At 45.1% G+C, this 20,080-nt stretch overlaps 1 protein-coding gene and 1 long non-coding RNA gene across 2 annotated transcripts in view; one reads left to right on the forward strand and one right to left on the reverse strand.

Annotated features, from left to right (window-relative positions):
* The window catches only part of LOC142102289 (uncharacterized), a 56,184-nt gene extending 43,503 nt beyond the window's left edge, over window positions 1-12,681 (reverse strand). Inside the window, exon 1 of the long non-coding RNA XR_012679235.1 lies at window positions 12,383-12,681. This is a non-coding gene — a long non-coding RNA (uncharacterized LOC142102289). The remainder of the gene's footprint in view (window positions 1-12,382) is intronic.
* Window positions 12,682-14,265: 1,584 nt separating this feature from the next.
* The window catches only part of LOC142101542 (uncharacterized), a 40,206-nt gene continuing 34,391 nt past the window's right edge, over window positions 14,266-20,080 (forward strand). Inside the window, exon 1 of the mRNA XM_075185994.1 lies at window positions 14,266-15,767. Coding sequence (XP_075042095.1) covers window positions 15,493-15,767 — 275 coding nt within the window. The 5' untranslated portion in view covers window positions 14,266-15,492. The remainder of the gene's footprint in view (window positions 15,768-20,080) is intronic.

Raw genomic sequence — 20,080 nt, forward strand, 5'->3', positions numbered from 1 at the left:
TCTGATGAACAAAGTATACACTTGATGGAGTGTTTACATTAGGGATGCATTAGGAAGGGGTAGAGCGTAGGAGGTAGCACAGGGGGAGGGGGAAGATGAGAGAGAAAGGACTTCATACTTGTCAACTTAATGTTCACCCCACTCTGGTAAATTGCAAGTGTGGAGTGGGCTAGCACCGCAAATCGTGTCATTTTGATCCTGGTCCCACAGCAAAATGATGAATTACGTAATTTCAACACGGGGGCTGGGCCGAAATCATCATCATCAGCTGCAGCTATTTATATAGCGCCATTAATTACGCAGCGCTGTACAGAAAACTCACTCACATCAGTCCCTGCCCCATTGGAGCTTACGGGGATAACATACAAACTCCACACAGATAAGGCCATGGTCAGGAATCAAACCCATGACCCCAGTGCTGTGAGGCAGAAGTGCTAACCACTAAGCCACCATGCTGCCCAAAATAGAGCAAAATCGCTTTCTGCGTCCACATTAACATATATTCTGCATTTTTGATTCTTAGACCGAAGTTGCTCTAGCTCTCACAAAGTCATTTACTGGCGACCAACTTCCCCTATAAGATGTCAGGTTGAGCCCCAACAAGCTGCCAGTTTATTGAACTAACTTCTGTAAACCAGCTTTCCGGACCTGCTTATTCTCTGGCTGTTTAACCCCTGGCTTTGGGCTAATGCCCATCTTTCTCTGGATCCCTGGCAATTCCGTGGACTTTCTTATTGCCTGAGCTCTGAGGCTCCTTCTGCGTAATTAAAGGTAGAGTGTCTCGTTACTCAAAGACCTGATATATATATATATATATATTTTTTCAAGTAAATTGATATATATTGTGATAAGGGGTGGTGACCTAGCTCCCTAGATGGCCTGGTTTTTCCTAACTACACTACATAAAGGCCAAGCAAATTGCCATGAATTGACATTGTTGTAACATCACTTTGCATGCACAGACCAGCCCCAAGACAAGAAGAGAGGTTTGTGCGACAGGACCAGGTGAGGTACAATCAGCAGCGAGCCCAGAAGGGCTCAGATAGATATAGATAGATAGCTAGATCGATAGAGAGATTGAGTGCTATCTATATATATCATACTTGCCTACTTTTAAGATCCCCCGAGATGTCCCTGGAGGGGACATCTCGTGCTCTGGGGGCGTGGCCACCGAAATCTTGCCATTAGGCCCCACTCCATATGCAAAATTACGCACTTTTCGACCTATTGCATCAGGGGGTGGGGCCATCATGTGAATCATGTCATTAAGGGCCGCACCCCCGCCAAAGCCACTAAGGAAGTGGCAGGATTCGGGAGGTTCCCCTGCTCTCCCGGGAGCCCAGATGAACTCCTAGACATTTGGGGAGAGTAGGCAACTATGATATATATTTTACATACCACTCTGTGCATTTGACGGCTTGTGGCTAGGTTCTCTCACCTATCACTAGTCTACGCTGGATAGAGAACGGTAGAAAGAAGGCTGTCACTCACCGGACCGTGAGTGCCTCTTCCCGGACATTTAGGAACCGTGGCCGTCCACCATCCTGAGGGTCTGCGCATGCGCAGTCCTTTTCTATACTTCAGTGTATACCCCTTTAACTTAATTGGCAGATCAGGCAACCTCCCTATATTAAGCACCTGTGGTCACCACCACGTTGCCTGATCTTGGAGTCTCATTCCTCATGAGTCTCTGAAGGTGTTCCTGTATTACTCGTGTATTCAGCGCTGCTGATTCCTGTGGTTTCCAAACCACTTCTACTACTGTGCTTCCATTCCACTTCTACCATCAACTATATCTATGTGACTGTTTGCTCATCGCTATCCGCTGCCTCCGTGCACTACAGTCTCCTGCTTGCAACTCGCCTGTGTTCAACATCGTGACTGCCAGCTGACTACTATCCGCTGCCTCTGTGCACTACAGTCTCCTGCTTGCAACTCGCCTGTGTTCAACATCGTGGCTGCCAGCTGACTACTATCCGCTGCCTCTGTGCACTACAGTCTCCTGCTTGCAACTCGCCTGTGTTCAACATCGTGACTGCCAGCTAACTACTATCCGCTGCCTCTGTGCACTACAGTCTCCTGCTTGCAACTCGCCTGTGTTCAACATCGTGACTGCCAGCTAACTACTATCCGCTGCCTCTGTGCACTACAGTCTCCTGCTTGCAACTCGCCTGTGTTCAACATCGTGACTGCCAGCTGATTACTATCCGCTGCCTCTGTGCACCATAGTCTCATCTCATCGTTGCTGTGACTTCCTCGAGACTGCCGCTTTCTTTACCATCTGCTACACTTCGTGATCACAGCTCCTGCCCTGCGCTGCACTCCTGTTTCCCATCGCTGTTGGTTCCTGTGGTTGCTACTGGTTACCTCCGTGTGCCGCTGAGTCCTGCCGCGGTGATCAACGCTATCGTCCATCTCCTGCTGATCCACTCTCCACGCCTTCACGTGTTCCACTGGTCTCTACCCTCCTGTCAGCATTGGATTTGTATCTCATCTACTACCCTCTGCTGGATCATCTCCATTCTCCTGGGTCCCCTATGAGTCCAGTTCCACGTGTTGCTGACTCCTCTGGATTCGTGTCCCTGTTGGTCTACTCACCTGTGCGCTGCACCTGCTAGACCGCTGCTTCACCTATCCAGGGACTTCCTATCCAGTGGGTCTCCAGCCGCTCAGGTACCGCTGCAATCCCATCTGACTGCTACTGCTGAACCACGGTATGCATACTTCTCATTGACTGTGCTGTGTATTGCATATCTTGCTGGACTGTGTTTGGTTCTCTCTGGAGTCTGCTATCCGCTGAGTCTATTGCCATCATTGACTGTGTTATCATTGTGCTGGACTACTTCAAGAGACTTTCTAGATTGCAGACCTGATCAGTCATTTATATATATATATATATCTATATTGTGCATATTACTGTGGATCGTGTATAAGGTGCCTGTGTATATCCTGTGTTGCAGTCTTCCCCCGTGCACCTCCTCACATATATATTCAGTGGTACAACTTGCTGATGTCAGACCACTGATTCCTGTTTCCGGTATCACCCGTTCCATTATCCTCTCACATAGCAGTGGTACAACTTGCTACCGCAGACCACTGACTACCTGGATACCTCCACCTGGATTCCATTCCTTCACTCCGACAGCGGTACAACTTGCTACCCGCAGACCGCTGACTCTCATCACCTCCTCGTTTCTGTTGGACATTCCTCCTCACTATAGCAGTGGTACAACTTGCTATCGCAGACCACTGACTACCTTCACGTGTCCTTGTCCATACAGTTCCTTGTGTATCATTACCTCATTATTACCAGTGTTGCTAGTCATAGACTTTCCTGAGCATCTCATCGGTCATCATTTTATGTTCCGTGATCACCCAGCTACCAGAGTACCCTATTACCATCTACATTGCTCTGGTAAGCCTACCATCTGGTGATCCCTGGGTAAAGACTCCTAGTGCCCGTGACAGTAAGATCAGGCCATGACAGACCCAGATGTGGAACCTACCGCCAAAGAGATGCTGCAACATCTGGTTAGCCGTGTGGAGCAACAGGATGCCCGCCAACAGCTGTTACTTCAGTGTTATCAGTCATTAACCTCCCAAGGAACATCTGGACAGACTGTGACAGCTACTACTGAAGCTCCTGTGCTTTCCTCTGTTTCCCCATTGCCATCCCAGGTGTCTATAGCTTCCACGCTTCACCTGCCTACTCCGTCAAAGTACGATGGAGACCCCAAAACTTGTAGGGGTTTCCTTAACCAATGTTCAGTCCATTTTGAGCTCCAACCTCAAAATTTTTCTACCCATCGTTCCAGAGTGGCCTATCTTATCTCTTTGTTTTCAGGACAAGCCCTGGCTTGGGCCTCCCCTCTGTGGGAGAGGAACGATCCAATATTACAAGATAGTGCCAAATTCATTTCTACATTCCGAAGTGTGTTCGATGAACCAGGTCGTGTGACCTCCGCTGCTTCCAGCATCCTCCGTCTGCGACAAGGATCTCATACTGTAGGCCAGTACGTCATTCAATTTAGGATCTTAGCCTCTGAACTTCAGTGGAACACTGAAGCCCTAGTTGCCGCCTTCTGGCAGGGGCTTTCCGATAAAATTAAAGATGCACTGACTACCCAAGAGCTTCCTTCGTCACTTGAAGATTTGATCTCTCTATGCCATCGTGTTGATATGAGATTTCGTGAAAGAGAGGCTGAGAAAACGACTTCTGCTAAAGCACCTTTTCGCTCTAACCCTCAATTTCGTCCAGTGTCACCTGCTGTGATTCCCATGGAGATAGGACGTTCCAAGTTATCTTCTGAGGAGAGGAAACGAAGAGTCAAGAATAGACTCTGTATCTATTGTGCTGATTCCACTCATGTCCTCAGCTCCTGCCCTAAGAGATCGGGAAATGCCAGGCCCTAACTAGTTCTGGAGAGGTGAAGTTAGGGTCCCTGGAGTCCTCTCCATCGTCTATGAAATCTAAAGTCTGCGCTTTTGATGTGACTATTTCCTTTGCTACCAAAACCTTTGAGTCACAGGCATTGATTGATTCCGGAGCAGCAGGAAATTTTATTTCCAAATCGTTAGTTAATCAATGGTCTCTACCAATGACTACCTTAAAAACTCCCATTACTGTGACGGCTATCGATGGATCACGTCTCATCAACGGTCTCATCACCCAGAGTACGTCTCCAGTAACCCTTCAGATTGGTGCTCTGCATCATGAAGAGATATCGTTTTTAATTCTTCCTGTTACGACAAGTCCGATTGTCCTAGGCCTTCCATGGCTTCAGTGTCACTCTCCCCAGATTGACTGGCGCACCCCTCAAGTCACGTCTTGGGGGCCTGAATGTCACCATCATTGCCTTTCCCAAGTCATTCCTCTCAAGGTACAGCAAGCTTCCATCTCAGCTATTTCACCGGGACTCCCTCCTCAATATGCTTCATTTACCGATGTTTTTGATAAAGCTCAGTCTGAACGTCTTCCTCCTCATCGTTCTTGGGATTGTCCGATTGATCTTCTTCCTGGCAAGACTCCTCCCAGGGGCCGGGTCTATCCACTCTCGTTACCTGAAACTCAAGCTACATCTGAATATATACGGGAGAACCTCCAGCGTGGGTTCATTCGACCTTCCACCTCGCCCGCTGGAGCTGGGTTCTTCTTTGTCAAAAAGAAGGATGGATCATTACGCCCTTGTATAGATTTTCGTGGACTCAATGCCATTACTATCAAGAATCGGTACCCCATTCCGTTGATCACTGAGCTATTTGATCGCATCAAGGGAGCCCGTATTTTTACTAAGTTGGATCTTCGTGGTGCCTACAATTTAATCAGAATCCGTTCCGGTGACGAATGGAAGACAGCGTTTAACACCAGAGACGGGCATTACGAATATCTGGTAATGCCTTTCGGGCTATGTAATGCCCCCGCTGTTTTTCAAGGCTTCATCAATGAGATTTTTCGGGACTTATTATATGTATGTGTCGTCGTCTACCTGGACGACATATTGATTTTTTCACAGGACCTGCCTTCCCACCACCAACATGTGGCAGAAGTCCTCTCCAGGCTACGGAAAAATTCATTGTTCTGTAAATTAGAAAAATGTTCATTTGAATTACCCCAGATTCCATTCTTGGGGTATATTGTTTCCGGAGTTGGTCTGAAGATGGATCCTGACAAAGTAAATGCTGTACTACATTGGCCCCAGCCAACTACTCTTCGTGCCATCCAGCGTTTTTTAGGTTTTGCCAATTACTATAGACGCTTCATTCAAGACTTCTCTTCCATTGCATCTCCTATTGTGGCCCTGACTCGAAAAGGGGCTAATCCTAAGCAATGGTCTACTGAGGCTATTCAAGCCTTTCAAACATTAAAAGAGTCCTTCTCTTCGGCTCCAATCCTTCGTCAGCCTGATGTGACACTCCCTTTTTTCCTAGAAGTAGATGCCTCTAATGTGGGCTTAGGAGCTATTCTCTCCCAACGCTCGGAACAGCAAAAATTCCACCCTTGTGCCTTCTATTCTCGGGGTCTCCTACCCGCAGAGAAGAATTATACCATCGGAGACAAGGAATTACTGGCTATCAAAGCCGCATTAGAGGAATGGAGATACTTGTTGGAGGGAGCTCGCCATCCGGTGACGATCTTCACGGATCATAAGAACTTGTCATATCTCCAGTCTGCCCAATGCTTGAACCCTCGTCAAGCAAGATGGTCTCTTTTCTTTTCCCGTTTTGAATTAATAATTACCTTCAAACCAGCTGCCAAGAACAAAAAAGCTGATGCCTTATCTAGAGCCTTTGTTACGTCCTCTGATATAGAAGAGGGTTCCAACCATACCATTCTAGATCCCAAATGTATCTCACTGGCTGCTTCATCCACCAAAACGCTACCATTTGGGAAGACCCTCGTGCCTCCTACTCTAAGGAGGAAAATCCTTTCGTGGTTCCATGCCTCTCGTTTTTCTGGACACGCCGGTGAACACAAGACTTTTGAGATCCTCTCTCGAAGTTACTGGTGGCCTTCAATGAGGAGAGACGTCAAAGAGTTCATTGCTTCCTGTGAATTATGTTCGCAATTCAAATCCTCCCGCAGAACCCCAGCAGGGTTGCTGCGACCACTACCCATTCCGTCCAAACCATGGACCCATATTAGTATGGATTTCGTTACTGACTTACCACCTAGTAAGAACCATAACACTATTTGGGTGGTAGTGGACAGATTTTCGAAGATGGCTCATTTCATCCCTCTGTCTGGTTTGCCTTCCTCGTCTATCCTGGCTGAACATTTCATTAAAGAGATCTTCCGTATCCATGGATGTCCATCTGAGATTGTGTCTGATAGAGGAGTACAATTCGTGTCCAGATTCTGGCGAGCCCTTTGTAAAACCTTGGGCATACGATTAGCACTCTCATCTTCTTACCATCCACAATCCAATGGACAAACCGAACGTGTCAATCAAGATCTTGAGACTTTTATAAGGATATTTTCATCAGCCAATCAAGACAACTGGGTAGAGTTACTCCCTTGGGCTGAGTTCGCCCATAACAACATGTACCATGAGTCATCATCCAAAACTCCATTCTTTGTGGTCTACGGTCACCATCCGTCTTTTCCGGAATTTCCTGCCCTCCCGCCCACCCAAGTCCCTGCGGTGGAAACTGTTTGTCAGACCTTTAAAAATATCTGGTCTCAGGTCAGAACCTGTTTAAAGAAGACATCTGTCAAATACAAATCTTTCGCTGATAAGAAGAGGCGGGCCATTCCACCACTAAAAATTGGAGATCGTGTCTGGTTATCCACAAAAAATATTCGTTTGAAGGTTCCATCCATGAAATTCGCCCCTCGTTTTATTGGTCCATATAGGATCATTCAAGTTATCAATCCAGTATGTGTGAAACTCCTTCTTCCTAAGAGTCTTCGGATTTCTAATGCCTTCCATGTATCTTTGCTCAAACCTCTTATTATCAACCGTTTCTCAACTCCTCCCTCAGCTCCGCAGCCAGTTCAAGTTCATCAGGAGGAGGATTTCGAGATTACCGAGGTACTAGATGCAAAAATGTCGCGAGGAGTCCTCCACTTCCTCGTTCATTGGAAGGGCTTTGGTCCTGAGGAGCGCTCTTGGATCAAAGCTGAAGATCTTAATGCTCCTGCCCTTTTGAAGAAGTTTTACTCCAAAAATCCGGGCAAGCCCGGTTCCAGGCGTTCTGTGCCCACCTTTAAAAGGGGGGGTACTGTCACTCACCGGACCGTGAGTGCCTCTTCCCGGACATTTAGGAACCGTGGCCGTCCACCATCCTGAGGGTCTGCGCATGCGCAGTCCTTTTCTATACTTCAGTGTATACCCCTTTAACTTAATTGGCAGATCAGGCAACCTCCCTATATTAAGCACCTGTGGTCACCACCACGTTGCCTGATCTTGGAGTCTCATTCCTCATGAGTCTCTGAAGGTGTTCCTGTATTACTCGTGTATTCAGCGCTGCTGATTCCTGTGGTTTCCAAACCACTTCTACTACTGTGCTTCCATTCCACTTCTACCATCAACTATATCTATGTGACTGTTTGCTCATCGCTATCCGCTGCCTCCGTGCACTACAGTCTCCTGCTTGCAACTCGCCTGTGTTCAACATCGTGACTGCCAGCTGACTACTATCCGCTGCCTCTGTGCACTACAGTCTCCTGCTTGCAACTCGCCTGTGTTCAACATCGTGGCTGCCAGCTGACTACTATCCGCTGCCTCTGTGCACTACAGTCTCCTGCTTGCAACTCGCCTGTGTTCAACATCGTGACTGCCAGCTAACTACTATCCGCTGCCTCTGTGCACTACAGTCTCCTGCTTGCAACTCGCCTGTGTTCAACATCGTGACTGCCAGCTAACTACTATCCGCTGCCTCTGTGCACTACAGTCTCCTGCTTGCAACTCGCCTGTGTTCAACATCGTGACTGCCAGCTGATTACTATCCGCTGCCTCTGTGCACCATAGTCTCATCTCATCGTTGCTGTGACTTCCTCGAGACTGCCGCTTTCTTTACCATCTGCTACACTTCGTGATCACAGCTCCTGCCCTGCGCTGCACTCCTGTTTCCCATCGCTGTTGGTTCCTGTGGTTGCTACTGGTTACCTCCGTGTGCCGCTGAGTCCTGCCGCGGTGATCAACGCTATCGTCCATCTCCTGCTGATCCACTCTCCACGCCTTCACGTGTTCCACTGGTCTCTACCCTCCTGTCAGCATTGGATTTGTATCTCATCTACTACCCTCTGCTGGATCATCTCCATTCTCCTGGGTCCCCTATGAGTCCAGTTCCACGTGTTGCTGACTCCTCTGGATTCGTGTCCCTGTTGGTCTACTCACCTGTGCGCTGCACCTGCTAGACCGCTGCTTCACCTATCCAGGGACTTCCTATCCAGTGGGTCTCCAGCCGCTCAGGTACCGCTGCAATCCCATCTGACTGCTACTGCTGAACCACGGTATGCATACTTCTCATTGACTGTGCTGTGTATTGCATATCTTGCTGGACTGTGTTTGGTTCTCTCTGGAGTCTGCTATCCGCTGAGTCTATTGCCATCATTGACTGTGTTATCATTGTGCTGGACTACTTCAAGAGACTTTCTAGATTGCAGACCTGATCAGTCATTTATATATATATATATATCTATATTGTGCATATTACTGTGGATCGTGTATAAGGTGCCTGTGTATATCCTGTGTTGCAGTCTTCCCCCGTGCACCTCCTCACATATATATTCAGTGGTACAACTTGCTGATGTCAGACCACTGATTCCTGTTTCCGGTATCACCCGTTCCATTATCCTCTCACATAGCAGTGGTACAACTTGCTACCGCAGACCACTGACTACCTGGATACCTCCACCTGGATTCCATTCCTTCACTCCGACAGCGGTACAACTTGCTACCCGCAGACCGCTGACTCTCATCACCTCCTCGTTTCTGTTGGACATTCCTCCTCACTATAGCAGTGGTACAACTTGCTATCGCAGACCACTGACTACCTTCACGTGTCCTTGTCCATACAGTTCCTTGTGTATCATTACCTCATTATTACCAGTGTTGCTAGTCATAGACTTTCCTGAGCATCTCATCGGTCATCATTTTATGTTCCGTGATCACCCAGCTACCAGAGTACCCTATTACCATCTACATTGCTCTGGTAAGCCTACCATCTGGTGATCCCTGGGTAAAGACTCCTAGTGCCCGTGACAAAGGCACATTCGTTCAGATGATTAAATCCTGAACAGAATCTTGGATTGCTCTCAGTGTGCATGCCCTAAAGGTTTATGTACAAATCCCCGGCAGCCACTTACCATTAATTGCACACAATCCTTTACACCCATCACAACCCTGATCTCTATGATACATGTGATTTTTTTTTATCACGACAATAAAAAAAAAACCAAAACACTCATCGTTGGAATTTATGAGAAAAATAACACCAAGACCGCTTAGCAATATTGACACAAAGCGGTAAGGGTTAATTTAGCGCTTGGCTTTGCCAGTATGTGTAAAAGTGCGCATGCCTGAGCTGGCATGGTAATGTCACCCCATGGTAATTAAGAATTCCCAGCTTGACAATTTGCTTAACAATACAACTATAACATATTTTGTCGTTAGAATCTGATTAAACAGATGGGCTGATCTGCCACCTAGTGGTCGAATCAGTGTCTGCACTCTAACCTGTGGTAAATGATGCAAAAGAAAGTAATGTCTCTATCGCACGGTGGGACAGAGCCTCATTCGCAGTGATGAGGATGATTTCTTTATCACTGCTTATTGCAGTGCTAAATAGATCAGTTATTGCCACAATTTAACAAAAAATAAAAGTATATACTGCTGGGGCAGCAACAACAAAAAAAGTAAAAAACCAAAAGAATAAAGCATTTTTGTTAATGATTTTAATCTGTTATCACCATCTGAGATGGTGAAAACAGAACGGATATTGCAGTGATACAAGTTTGATTTAATATTCTATATGAACTCTTGATTATTGATGTCCTGTGACTTTGTGAATAGATTTAAGTTGGAGATGGAGAGAAGTTGGGGATTTCTCTATAGTCCACGTATTTTGTGGTGGAAGATGCGGGATGCTTCACCATCTTAGTTATGAATAAATAAAATAAGGATGGAATGTAATGACTTCTTACAAAAGTTATTTTGTTTTTAATTTATTTTTAATTTATATTGTATTAATCATTGGAGGAGATTTATGTTTCATTTAAAACAGAAGAATTTCCCATTGTTTTCAATGAAAAATGAAAAGCAAATTGTTTATGTTATAATAAAGTGGTGAATAAGGTTTTGGGGAGTGTTTTATTGAATAAAGCTTTATTTAAGTTTGTGTTGCTATTATGGAGCTACATGTCCCAGCATGCACTGGCAGCCATGTCTATAATGGTATGCTGTCATATGTAGTTCCACAATAGCTGGCAACAGTTCCTCAATAGATGAGGCAAAAACAGCTGGAGAATAAGTGTTGCTCACAGTTGGATGCAAAACATTGAAGTTCGGGTATAAATGTTCTGCTCACCCAACTGACCCAGCAACCTCTCACTTGCCCCTTTTTGCCAGTGGCAGGCTGGACTTGGGGGAAGGGGAAGAGGGCATCTATCCCCCGGACCGATCCCATGGTGGGATACCTTGGGTCACCAGTCCACGTGCATTTGCTTTCCTTTAAAATGTTCCTAATAGGCTGCTGAGTCGAGTCATGCCCGCAGGGCTAAAATTTGCCAGCCAGCCCCTCCAGGATCCAAAAAGAAGACAAATATACAGCAGTTTTTCCAATAGTTTTACCCCTCTCTCCCTATCGCAACCAATATTTCTACCTCCAGCAGTACAGTACTTCCGTTACCCAGGCTGCTCGCTAATCTAGGCAGCAGCTATCATACTCACAGTTCAATGGGATTGGGCTACAGTAACAAGGTGACCATCATGCACCATGAGTTAAATTACCTACAGCTAGGATAGTGCTGATTATTTACACCTTTGTTTTGAACCTTATTATTTTTAAGGCAAGGTCACAGGTTGGCGTTACTCATAGTTGCCTACTCCTGGATTTCTGGGAAATCCCCAGGACTCCCGGGAGAGAAGGGCAACCTCCCGGTTGCTGGTCACTTCATTAGTAAAGTGGTAAAGCGGGGCTTAGGACACAACTCGCCGAGCCCCAGCCCCAAACTCCCACCTCATCCACGGATCTCCCAGAGGCCAACTTTCCAAAATTGGCATGTATGGCATCACTAGACATCAAAGTATCCTAATTCCCTATGTACCAACCAAGGATGCAAAACCCCACACATGTGATTTTAGCTTTCGCAGGGGAGATGTCCCCCCCCCCCCCACCCCCAGCAACTGCACCATCTGTAACTATGGTAGTTACGCTTTTGGAGAGACACAAATTGTGACACTGCATGCTGGGAATTGTAGTTCTGCAACAGCTGGGGAGTTAAGAGGGGCAACTATTCTCTAACCACTCTGCTGTTGTCTGCTCTCCTGCTCCCCACACGGTTGTTAACCACTTCTACTCTCCAGTCTGCTTTTCTCTTCCTCCGTCTTCATCCCTCTGCTGTGCGTGGGTTAACCCTCCTGCTTGGCTTACTGCTCTTGCCCATTCCCTGTGCTAAACCCTTATACTCTTTAGTGTGCTCTACTCGCCCCCCCCTCGTTAACCACTTCTGCTCTGCATGTTAACCCCTTCTCCTCTCCTCATGTGTTAACCCTTCTGTTCGTTCACCTCTTCCCCAGTGTGTTAAATCGTCTGCTGTGTTATATCACCCTTTCTTAGAGTCTCCTGCCCAGTAAATTCTCTCTGTGCAGTGCAAAACTCCAACAAAAATTAAAACTTTATTACAAAGAATTTAAATATATTCCAAACTTTCACTTACCTGTTCTCTGGCAATTGCAGGATGCGCCGGGGTCCCCAACAGTTCCACATCTCACATCACTCTTTTTTTCCAGCTCGTTCACCTGAATGGGAAGTTGACAGAGTACTGTCATTGGATATCTGCTCCACTTGTTGTAGACAAACCAGGCCTCTTGGAGTTGTCCTCTAACCTCTCTGGTCACTGCCTTCACGGGTTGGCTGGCGAATTTTAGTTCGGGGAGTGGGGGGACGGGACTTGGCTCAGCAACCTACTAGGAACATTTTAAAGGATAAAAATGCGCTCTGTACTTTTGCGCGTTCTTGGATCTGAATCGAGGCAAAACATCATCGTTGCGTTGTCGGATCTCGCTGGTTTTGGATTCCATAAGTACTCCTGTTTCACACAGAAACAGGAGCAGCAGTGTTCTTGTCACTCTCCAGTCTCCAGTGCCATTGCTCACACAGAAACAGGAGCAGCAGTGTTCTTGTCACTCTCCAGTCTCCAGTGCCATTGCTCATACAGAAACAGGGGCAGCAGTGTTCTTGTCACTCTCCAGTCTCCAGTGCCATTGCTCACACAGAAACAGGGGCAGCAGTGTTCTTGTCACTCTCCAGTCTCCAGTGCCATTGCTCACACAGAAACAGGGGTAGCAGTGTTCTTGTCACTCTCCAGTCTCCAGTGCCATTGCTCACACAGAAACAGGGGTAGCAGTGTTCTTGCCATTCTCCAGTCTCTAGTGACATTGCTCAGTGCCATTGCTCATAAAGAAAGAGGAGGGGTAGCAGTGTTCTTGTCTCTTGACAAAAAATGACTGGGAATGAATGGAAATTAATGTTATTGAGGTTAATAATATTTTTTTTTCTAAAAAATGGATTTTAGAAAAAAATAGGGATCCAAAGCCAAAACCAAAACACGAAGTTAATCCAGATCCAAAACCAAATCCAAAACAGGGGGGTCAGTGAACATCTCTAATGTGCATTTGTGCACTATAGATCGCCCTTCATTCCCACTTTTGCATGTATTTCATTTCTTTAATTTTATTGCTTTCTGTACCTTCTCCCCTTGAATCTTATTCTTTCTGTCACTTTTTCACTCTCTCTGTCTCTTTCTGTATTTCTTCACATTTTTTCTCTCTTTGTGCCTGTCTCTCTGTGTCCTGATTTCTCTCTCTCTCTCTGATTTTACTTCTCTCTCTATTTCTTTCTCTCTCTTTGTCTCACTTGTGCTTTTGTGTAAACGCAGTGTGGCTGAAAGCGACGGGCAGGTTTACATTTCAACAATACCGTTCCCGTTCTCATGCCACATAATCACCATCTGACACTTTCTAAGTAAGATTTTGAAATGAGGATGGTGGGAACCCCCTCCCAGCATGGCACAGCCTGGCAGGGGACCAGGCAGCTATCTTTATTGTGGCACTGTTATGGCAACACATGCAAATGATTCTTAAAGCGACAGTTCATCTGTATATGCCCAATACAAATACATCGCCCAAGGCTACTATCCAACAGTCTCCTAAACTGCTGGAAATAATATAACAATTATAATAAACACTAATATTACACAATGGACTCATTGCTAGGACTATACTCTTGCTTAGTCACTTAATATTATTATTTGCAAGCTTGACTTTTCTTTAAAGTGTTGTACATTAATTAGCTGTTGTTTTTTCATTAATATCCCCACATCAAGTACAACTAGGTGCCGGCCCTCTATACTATGAGCTTCAGTCCGCACTTCTTCCTAAACACCTGTAATCCTGAGCCCCCCTTTGATGGTGCTGATAGGGTGAGAATAGAGGAGGGGTATAGGGCAGAGCTGTCTGGCCATTGGTGGGCAGTGAAAGCCGAGTGTAAGGGGAGAAGGAATAAAAGAGATTTCTGTGCTAAGTCTCTGGGAGAGGGAGGAACAGAAGGAATAGACATTATTTTCTTTACTCTATTAAATCCCCTATTATGACCTTGCCAGTCATTCTGCACTCACGCCAGCACTTCTGATTATGTTCTCACTGATTCCTTCTGAACATTTCTGCAAATTCACTCTCTGAAGTTGTTATTCTGTATGTTTCACTCTCCTGTAATTATCCTTCTCTACTGTATTAATCCCTCTGCAAGTGATCTCTCTATACCTTCTACAGGTTCTCTCATTCTACTCTTTTCACACCTGCAAAGTTCTCTCTTGTCTTCGATCTCCTGCATATTCTTCCTCTTGTCCTTACACATCTGCAAGTTCTCTCTCTGCCTTCATCTTCCTGTAAGTTCTCTCTCTGCCTTCATCTTCCTGTAAGTTCTCTCTCTGCCTTCATCCTCCTGTAAGTTCTCTCTCTGCCTTCATCCTCCTGAAAGTTCTCTCTCTGCCTTCATCCTCCTGAAAGTTCTCTCTCTGCCTTCATCCTCCTGAAAGTTCTCTCTCTGCCTTCATTCTCCTGTAAGTTCTCTCTCTGCCTTCATCCTCCTGTAAGTTCTCTCTCTGCCTTCATCCTCCTGTAAGTTCTCTCTCTCCAGTCTCCACATCCTCCTGTAAGTTCTCTCTCTGCCTTCATCCTCCTGTAAGTTCTCTCTCTCTCTCTCCTGTCCTCATCCTCCAGCAAGTGTTTTTTATTGCCTGTAAGCTCTTTCTCTCCCACTTTCATCCTTCTGGAAGTTCTCTTTTTTCTGTTTCTACATCCTCCTGCGAGTTTTCTCTCTACTGTCTTCAGTTTTCAGCAAGTTCTTTTTCTCCCGTTTTAACCTTCTGTAAATTCTCTCTCCTGTCTCTCATCCTTTTGCAAGTTCTCTCTGGTGTTTTCATCCTTCTGGGAGTTCTCTCTCTCCTGTCTTTACCCTCCTGTAAGTTCTACTTTCTTGTTTATATCCTCCAACAAGTTCTTTGTCTCCTGATTTTTTTTAGCAATCTGTAAGTTCTCTCTCTCCCACCTACATCCTTCTGTAAGTTCTCTCCTCTTTTTACCTTTCTGTAAGTTCTCTTTTCTTGACTTTGCACTTTCCTACATTCTCTTTTGTTGCCATCTTCTTCTGCAGATTCTCTCCCTGCTGTCTTTTCCTTCAATCTATCCAATTTCTCTCTAGTCTTCATCCTCTTCTGTTAGCTGTAGACCTGTCTCTGTGAGTTGTGTATGATTAGGAGGCTGCTCAATGACTCCTGTCACTATGACCTTTCTCCTGTTGGTGGCTGGCCTTTTATGTTACCAGACCCCGGCTCAGCACTTGGAACCAGAATCAGGTATCAGGCAGGAGAAGGAAATGTTGGTCCTAAAATCCAATGTAATGTTTCATGAAATGATGAACATCAGCCGCAGCGATACACGCCAAACTTCTCCTCCAAGCTCTAATGGGAAGAAGGTGACAATTGTTCTAAAAAAAGTAAATAAAGAAAGAAAATCACTTCACACAGGACCCCAAAATGTGAGGTAAGATATATTAGTGTCTTAATAATGCCTGTGTATTAGAACGGGTCAGGTCTGTCTCCTGATGTCTGTGTATTAGGAGGTGAGAAGACTGTGTCCTGATATCTGTGTATTAGGAGGAGGTGAGAGCTCTGTGTCCTGATGTCTGTGTATTAGGAGGTGAGAAGACTGTATCTTGATATCTGTGTATTAGGAGGTGAGAAGACTGTGTCCTGATGTCTGTGTATTAGGAGGTGAGAAGACTGTATCTTGATATCTGTGTATTAGGAGGAGATGAGAGCTCTGTGTCCTGATGTCTGTGTATTAGGAGAGGTGAAAGGTCCATGTACTGATGTATGTGTATTAGGAGGAGGTGAGAGCTCTGTGTCCTGATATCTGTGTATTAAATTAGGAGGAAGTAAGAGGTTTGTATTCTGATACCTGTGTATTAGGAGGAGGTGACCGGTCTGTGTCCTAATGTCTGTGTATTAGGAGGTGAGAAGATTGTATCTTGATATCTGTGTATTAGGAGGTGAGAAGACTGTGTCCTGATGTCTGTGTATTAGGAGGTGAGAAGACTGTATCTTGATATCTGTGTATTAGGAGGTGAGAAGACTGTGTCCTGATGTCTGTGTATTAGGAGGTGAGAAGACTGTATCTTGATATCTGTGTATTAGGAGCGGAGAAGACTGTGTCCTGATGTCTGTGTATTAGGAGGTGAGAGGTCTGTATCTTGATATCTGTGTATTAGGAGGAGATGAGAGCTCTGTGTCCTGATGTCGGTGTATTAGGAGAGGTGAAAGGTCTGTGTACTGGTGTCTGTGTATTAGGAGCAGGTGAGAGCTCTGTGTCCTGATGTCTGTGTATTAGGGGGAGGTGAGAGCTCTGTGTCCTGATATCTGTGTATTAGGAAGTGGTGAGAGGTCTGTCTCCTGATATCTGTGTATTAGGAGGAGGTGAGAGGTCTGTGTCCTGATGTCTGTGTATTAAATTAGGAGGAAGTAAGAGGTTTGTATTCTGATACCTGTGTATTAGGAGGAGGTGACCGGTCTGTTTCCTGATGTCTGTGTATTGGAAGTGAGAGGTTTGTATCCTGGTGTCTGTGTATTAGGAAGAGCTGAGAGGTCTGTGTCCTACTATCTGTGTATTAGGAGGAGGTGAGAGGTCTGCATCCTGATATCTATGTATTAGGAGGAGGTGAGAGGTCTGTTCCCCGATATCCTCTGTTTTAGAGTATTTAATCTGTGTCCTGATGTTTGCATATTAGGAGGAGGTGACAAGTCTGGTTGTCAAATATAACCCCACATAGCCAAAATGTTTACATAGCCTCACATGTCTCTCAATAGCCATATGCCCATATAATTTCATATACCCCCATATAGTATATGAAGTCATATTAGACTATGTGATATAACCTCCTGTCTGTCCATTGCCGCCATGCCCCACTCTGCTGGATGTGGTGCTCTCTATTCTTCCTGGATATTTGGCTCAGCCAAAAATAATCTGCGACTGGCAAAGTGCACTGTGTAACACTCCTCAATCACTATGAGACACAGTCCCAAATTAAGGTGTGACCAAGAGACCTGTCAGGTATGAATAAAGCTTTGGACTACGTTCTGACCACCACATAAATGATGTTACCTTTCACTGGCTCTCATAGGCTGGGGTGGTTGTGCTTCACTCTGATTGGTCAGAGTGTGAGAAAGCCGTTCTAATTAGTAACTAATTCAATGAATGTCATTTTATCAATGTATTGTAAGAAGCAACAGTGCTCCGCAGTGCAGTATAGTGTGGAAAACACAGCATATATATATTAAACAGAGACTTACAAGGTAGACAACATTCAGCCATGAAAACTAAGGTTAGGGAGGACGCTGCTTGTGAGAGGGCTTACAATCAAAAACAAAAAGGGCAAATCTGATACAGGAGGAAGTAGTGTGACTGAGAGTGACAACTGGGAAAGCAGCTAGATTGGATCAGTTTGGTTTAGATTAGAATACAAATTGTATTTCCTTTTAATTTCTTTACCATTAGTTATAAATTAAGTATGTTTTTTTGTTAGGAAACCAGGTACATTTGCGTCATTAATAATGATTTGAGTACACAATACTTGTGCAAAATGAAATTCATGGAGATCCATTTTTTTTGCTATTTAAGAACACTTTCCTTAATGGCTGCAATTGTTTTCAAGTAGAGTACAGGGAGAAGCTGAAGTGCATGACTACGTCTCTGCTTGTTTCGTTGTGTTCACCTGTGTTAAAGCAGCGCAGCAGGATTTGAAACAATATTTAAAAAAATAGATTTTTAGACGCTTTACAAAAGCAATTAGAATAATGACCTTGGAAGGCAATTCCATTTGTCCTAAGTTCATCATGCTCTTGCCTTCTGGAAAAACACATTTCTCCACTGAGGATAATGCATACGATATATCATCATCATCATCATCATCACCAGTTACTTATATAGTGCCACTGATTCCGTATCACTGTACAGAGAACTCACTCACATCAGTCCCTGCCCCATTGGAGCTTACAGTCTAAATTCCCTAACACACACACACAGACAGAGAGAGAGACTAGGGTCAATTTTGTTAGCAGCCAATTAACCTACTAGTATGTTTTTGGAGTGTGGGACGAAACTGGAGCACCCGGAGGAAACCCACGCAAACACGGGGAGAACATACAAACTCCACACAGATAAGGCCATGGTTGGGAATTGAACTAATAACCCTACTAACTTAGTGCTAACCACTTAGCCACCGTGCTGCCCATATATATATATATATGACATAAGGGTGTTATCAGAGCCACAAAGACCTATAATATTCCACCACAGGTAAACAGGTTGGGTTCACCAGTGGTTGTACAATTCGCAGCAAGCACTTGCAGCCTATGGCTGACAGCCCGTGATGACACTTGTGATTTCACGACAGCTGGAGGGACACAGTGGGGCATATTCAATTAGGGTTCCGGAAAATGCGCACTATTGCCGGTAATACGGTACCGCAATAACGCAGATTTTTGTACGCAACCCTATGGGAAAATCCACGTTATTGCGGTACCGTGGATTAAGTTCGCAGCCCGTTCCGGCGCGATCCCGCGGACCGGAATTGAATATCCCCCAGTATGTCTAAATGCATACCTCCAAACATGTCAGGCCCTGGCAGCGGGATGGGGGTGTGGCCATGCCTGATGGGGGGGTGTGACCATGCCTGATGGGGGGTGTTGCCACACCCAATGGAGGCGTGGCCACCCTCCAGAGGGCTGCCTAGCGCTGTAAAGCACTAGGCTGCCCATTAGATACCTCTTTTCCCCCAACATTCCCACCCGTGAGACAAACATGTCGGGAAATCAGAACAGAACCTTCATCATCATCATCACCATTTATTTATATAGCACCACTGATTCCACATAGGAACAGTTGGAACTTGGTACAACCTGTAACCATGTCTTTCTCACTGGCACCAACTTCAGACACAGCGGCATATTTTGTAGCTGCTAACATCACCCCCAAGCCAGAGTATATATCAGAGATCCCAAACAAAAGTGAACTCACAAGACAGTAAAATGGATAAATCTATCATTTAGGTTTACATTTTTTTTCCACATTATCCTACTATCTCTTTCCATAAATCTCCCTCGGGTTCAAATATTATAGTTATACCACTGCAGGGTTATTTGTACTGGTCTTCCGTTTATTCTCTCTGTATACAATCTCCCCTCCAGCCCTGGAGTGTATGTTTATACTGGCAACTACACTATAACACACATCACAGTAACAGCTTATAAAATACTTCCCTAATAGTATACACAATACACAGAGATCCCAGTAATACTCTAGTTTGACCGTGACTTGTTATTACTGAGATGTATAAACCCACAGACATACTAAATCCTACAGCGATAAAACCTAAGTATTGATATTAACCATAAAGCCATCGCATGCTGGAGATATTGAGACTGATAAGCATCATTAGTTATTGTATAATCCGGGGGACGCTGACAGACCTGCACTGATCAAACTACAATGAGCCCCGGTATGAATAATCCTCAAGGACGATGGGATTAAACCAACAGAGAAGAACATTCCGAGAAGGGGAAACCAATTATTCTTTGTGCTATACATAGAAGGGAGTATTCTGTAAAAGTGGCCTAAAAATTAATTTAAAGTGTTTTTCAATATAAAAAAAATCCTACACTATACAAAGTTCTGGAAATATGGTTGGCACATGCATTAAAAGTAAAAATTCTACATGTGTGCAACATTTTCTTCAGGTTATAGTTTCCCTGGCTCTGCTGTGCTATCCTAGATTACTGTTATAAAGTTCATAAATGGCA

The sequence above is a fragment of the Mixophyes fleayi genome, chromosome 9 (assembly GCF_038048845.1).
Source record: "Mixophyes fleayi isolate aMixFle1 chromosome 9, aMixFle1.hap1, whole genome shotgun sequence".
NCBI lineage: Eukaryota > Metazoa > Chordata > Amphibia > Anura > Limnodynastidae > Mixophyes > Mixophyes fleayi.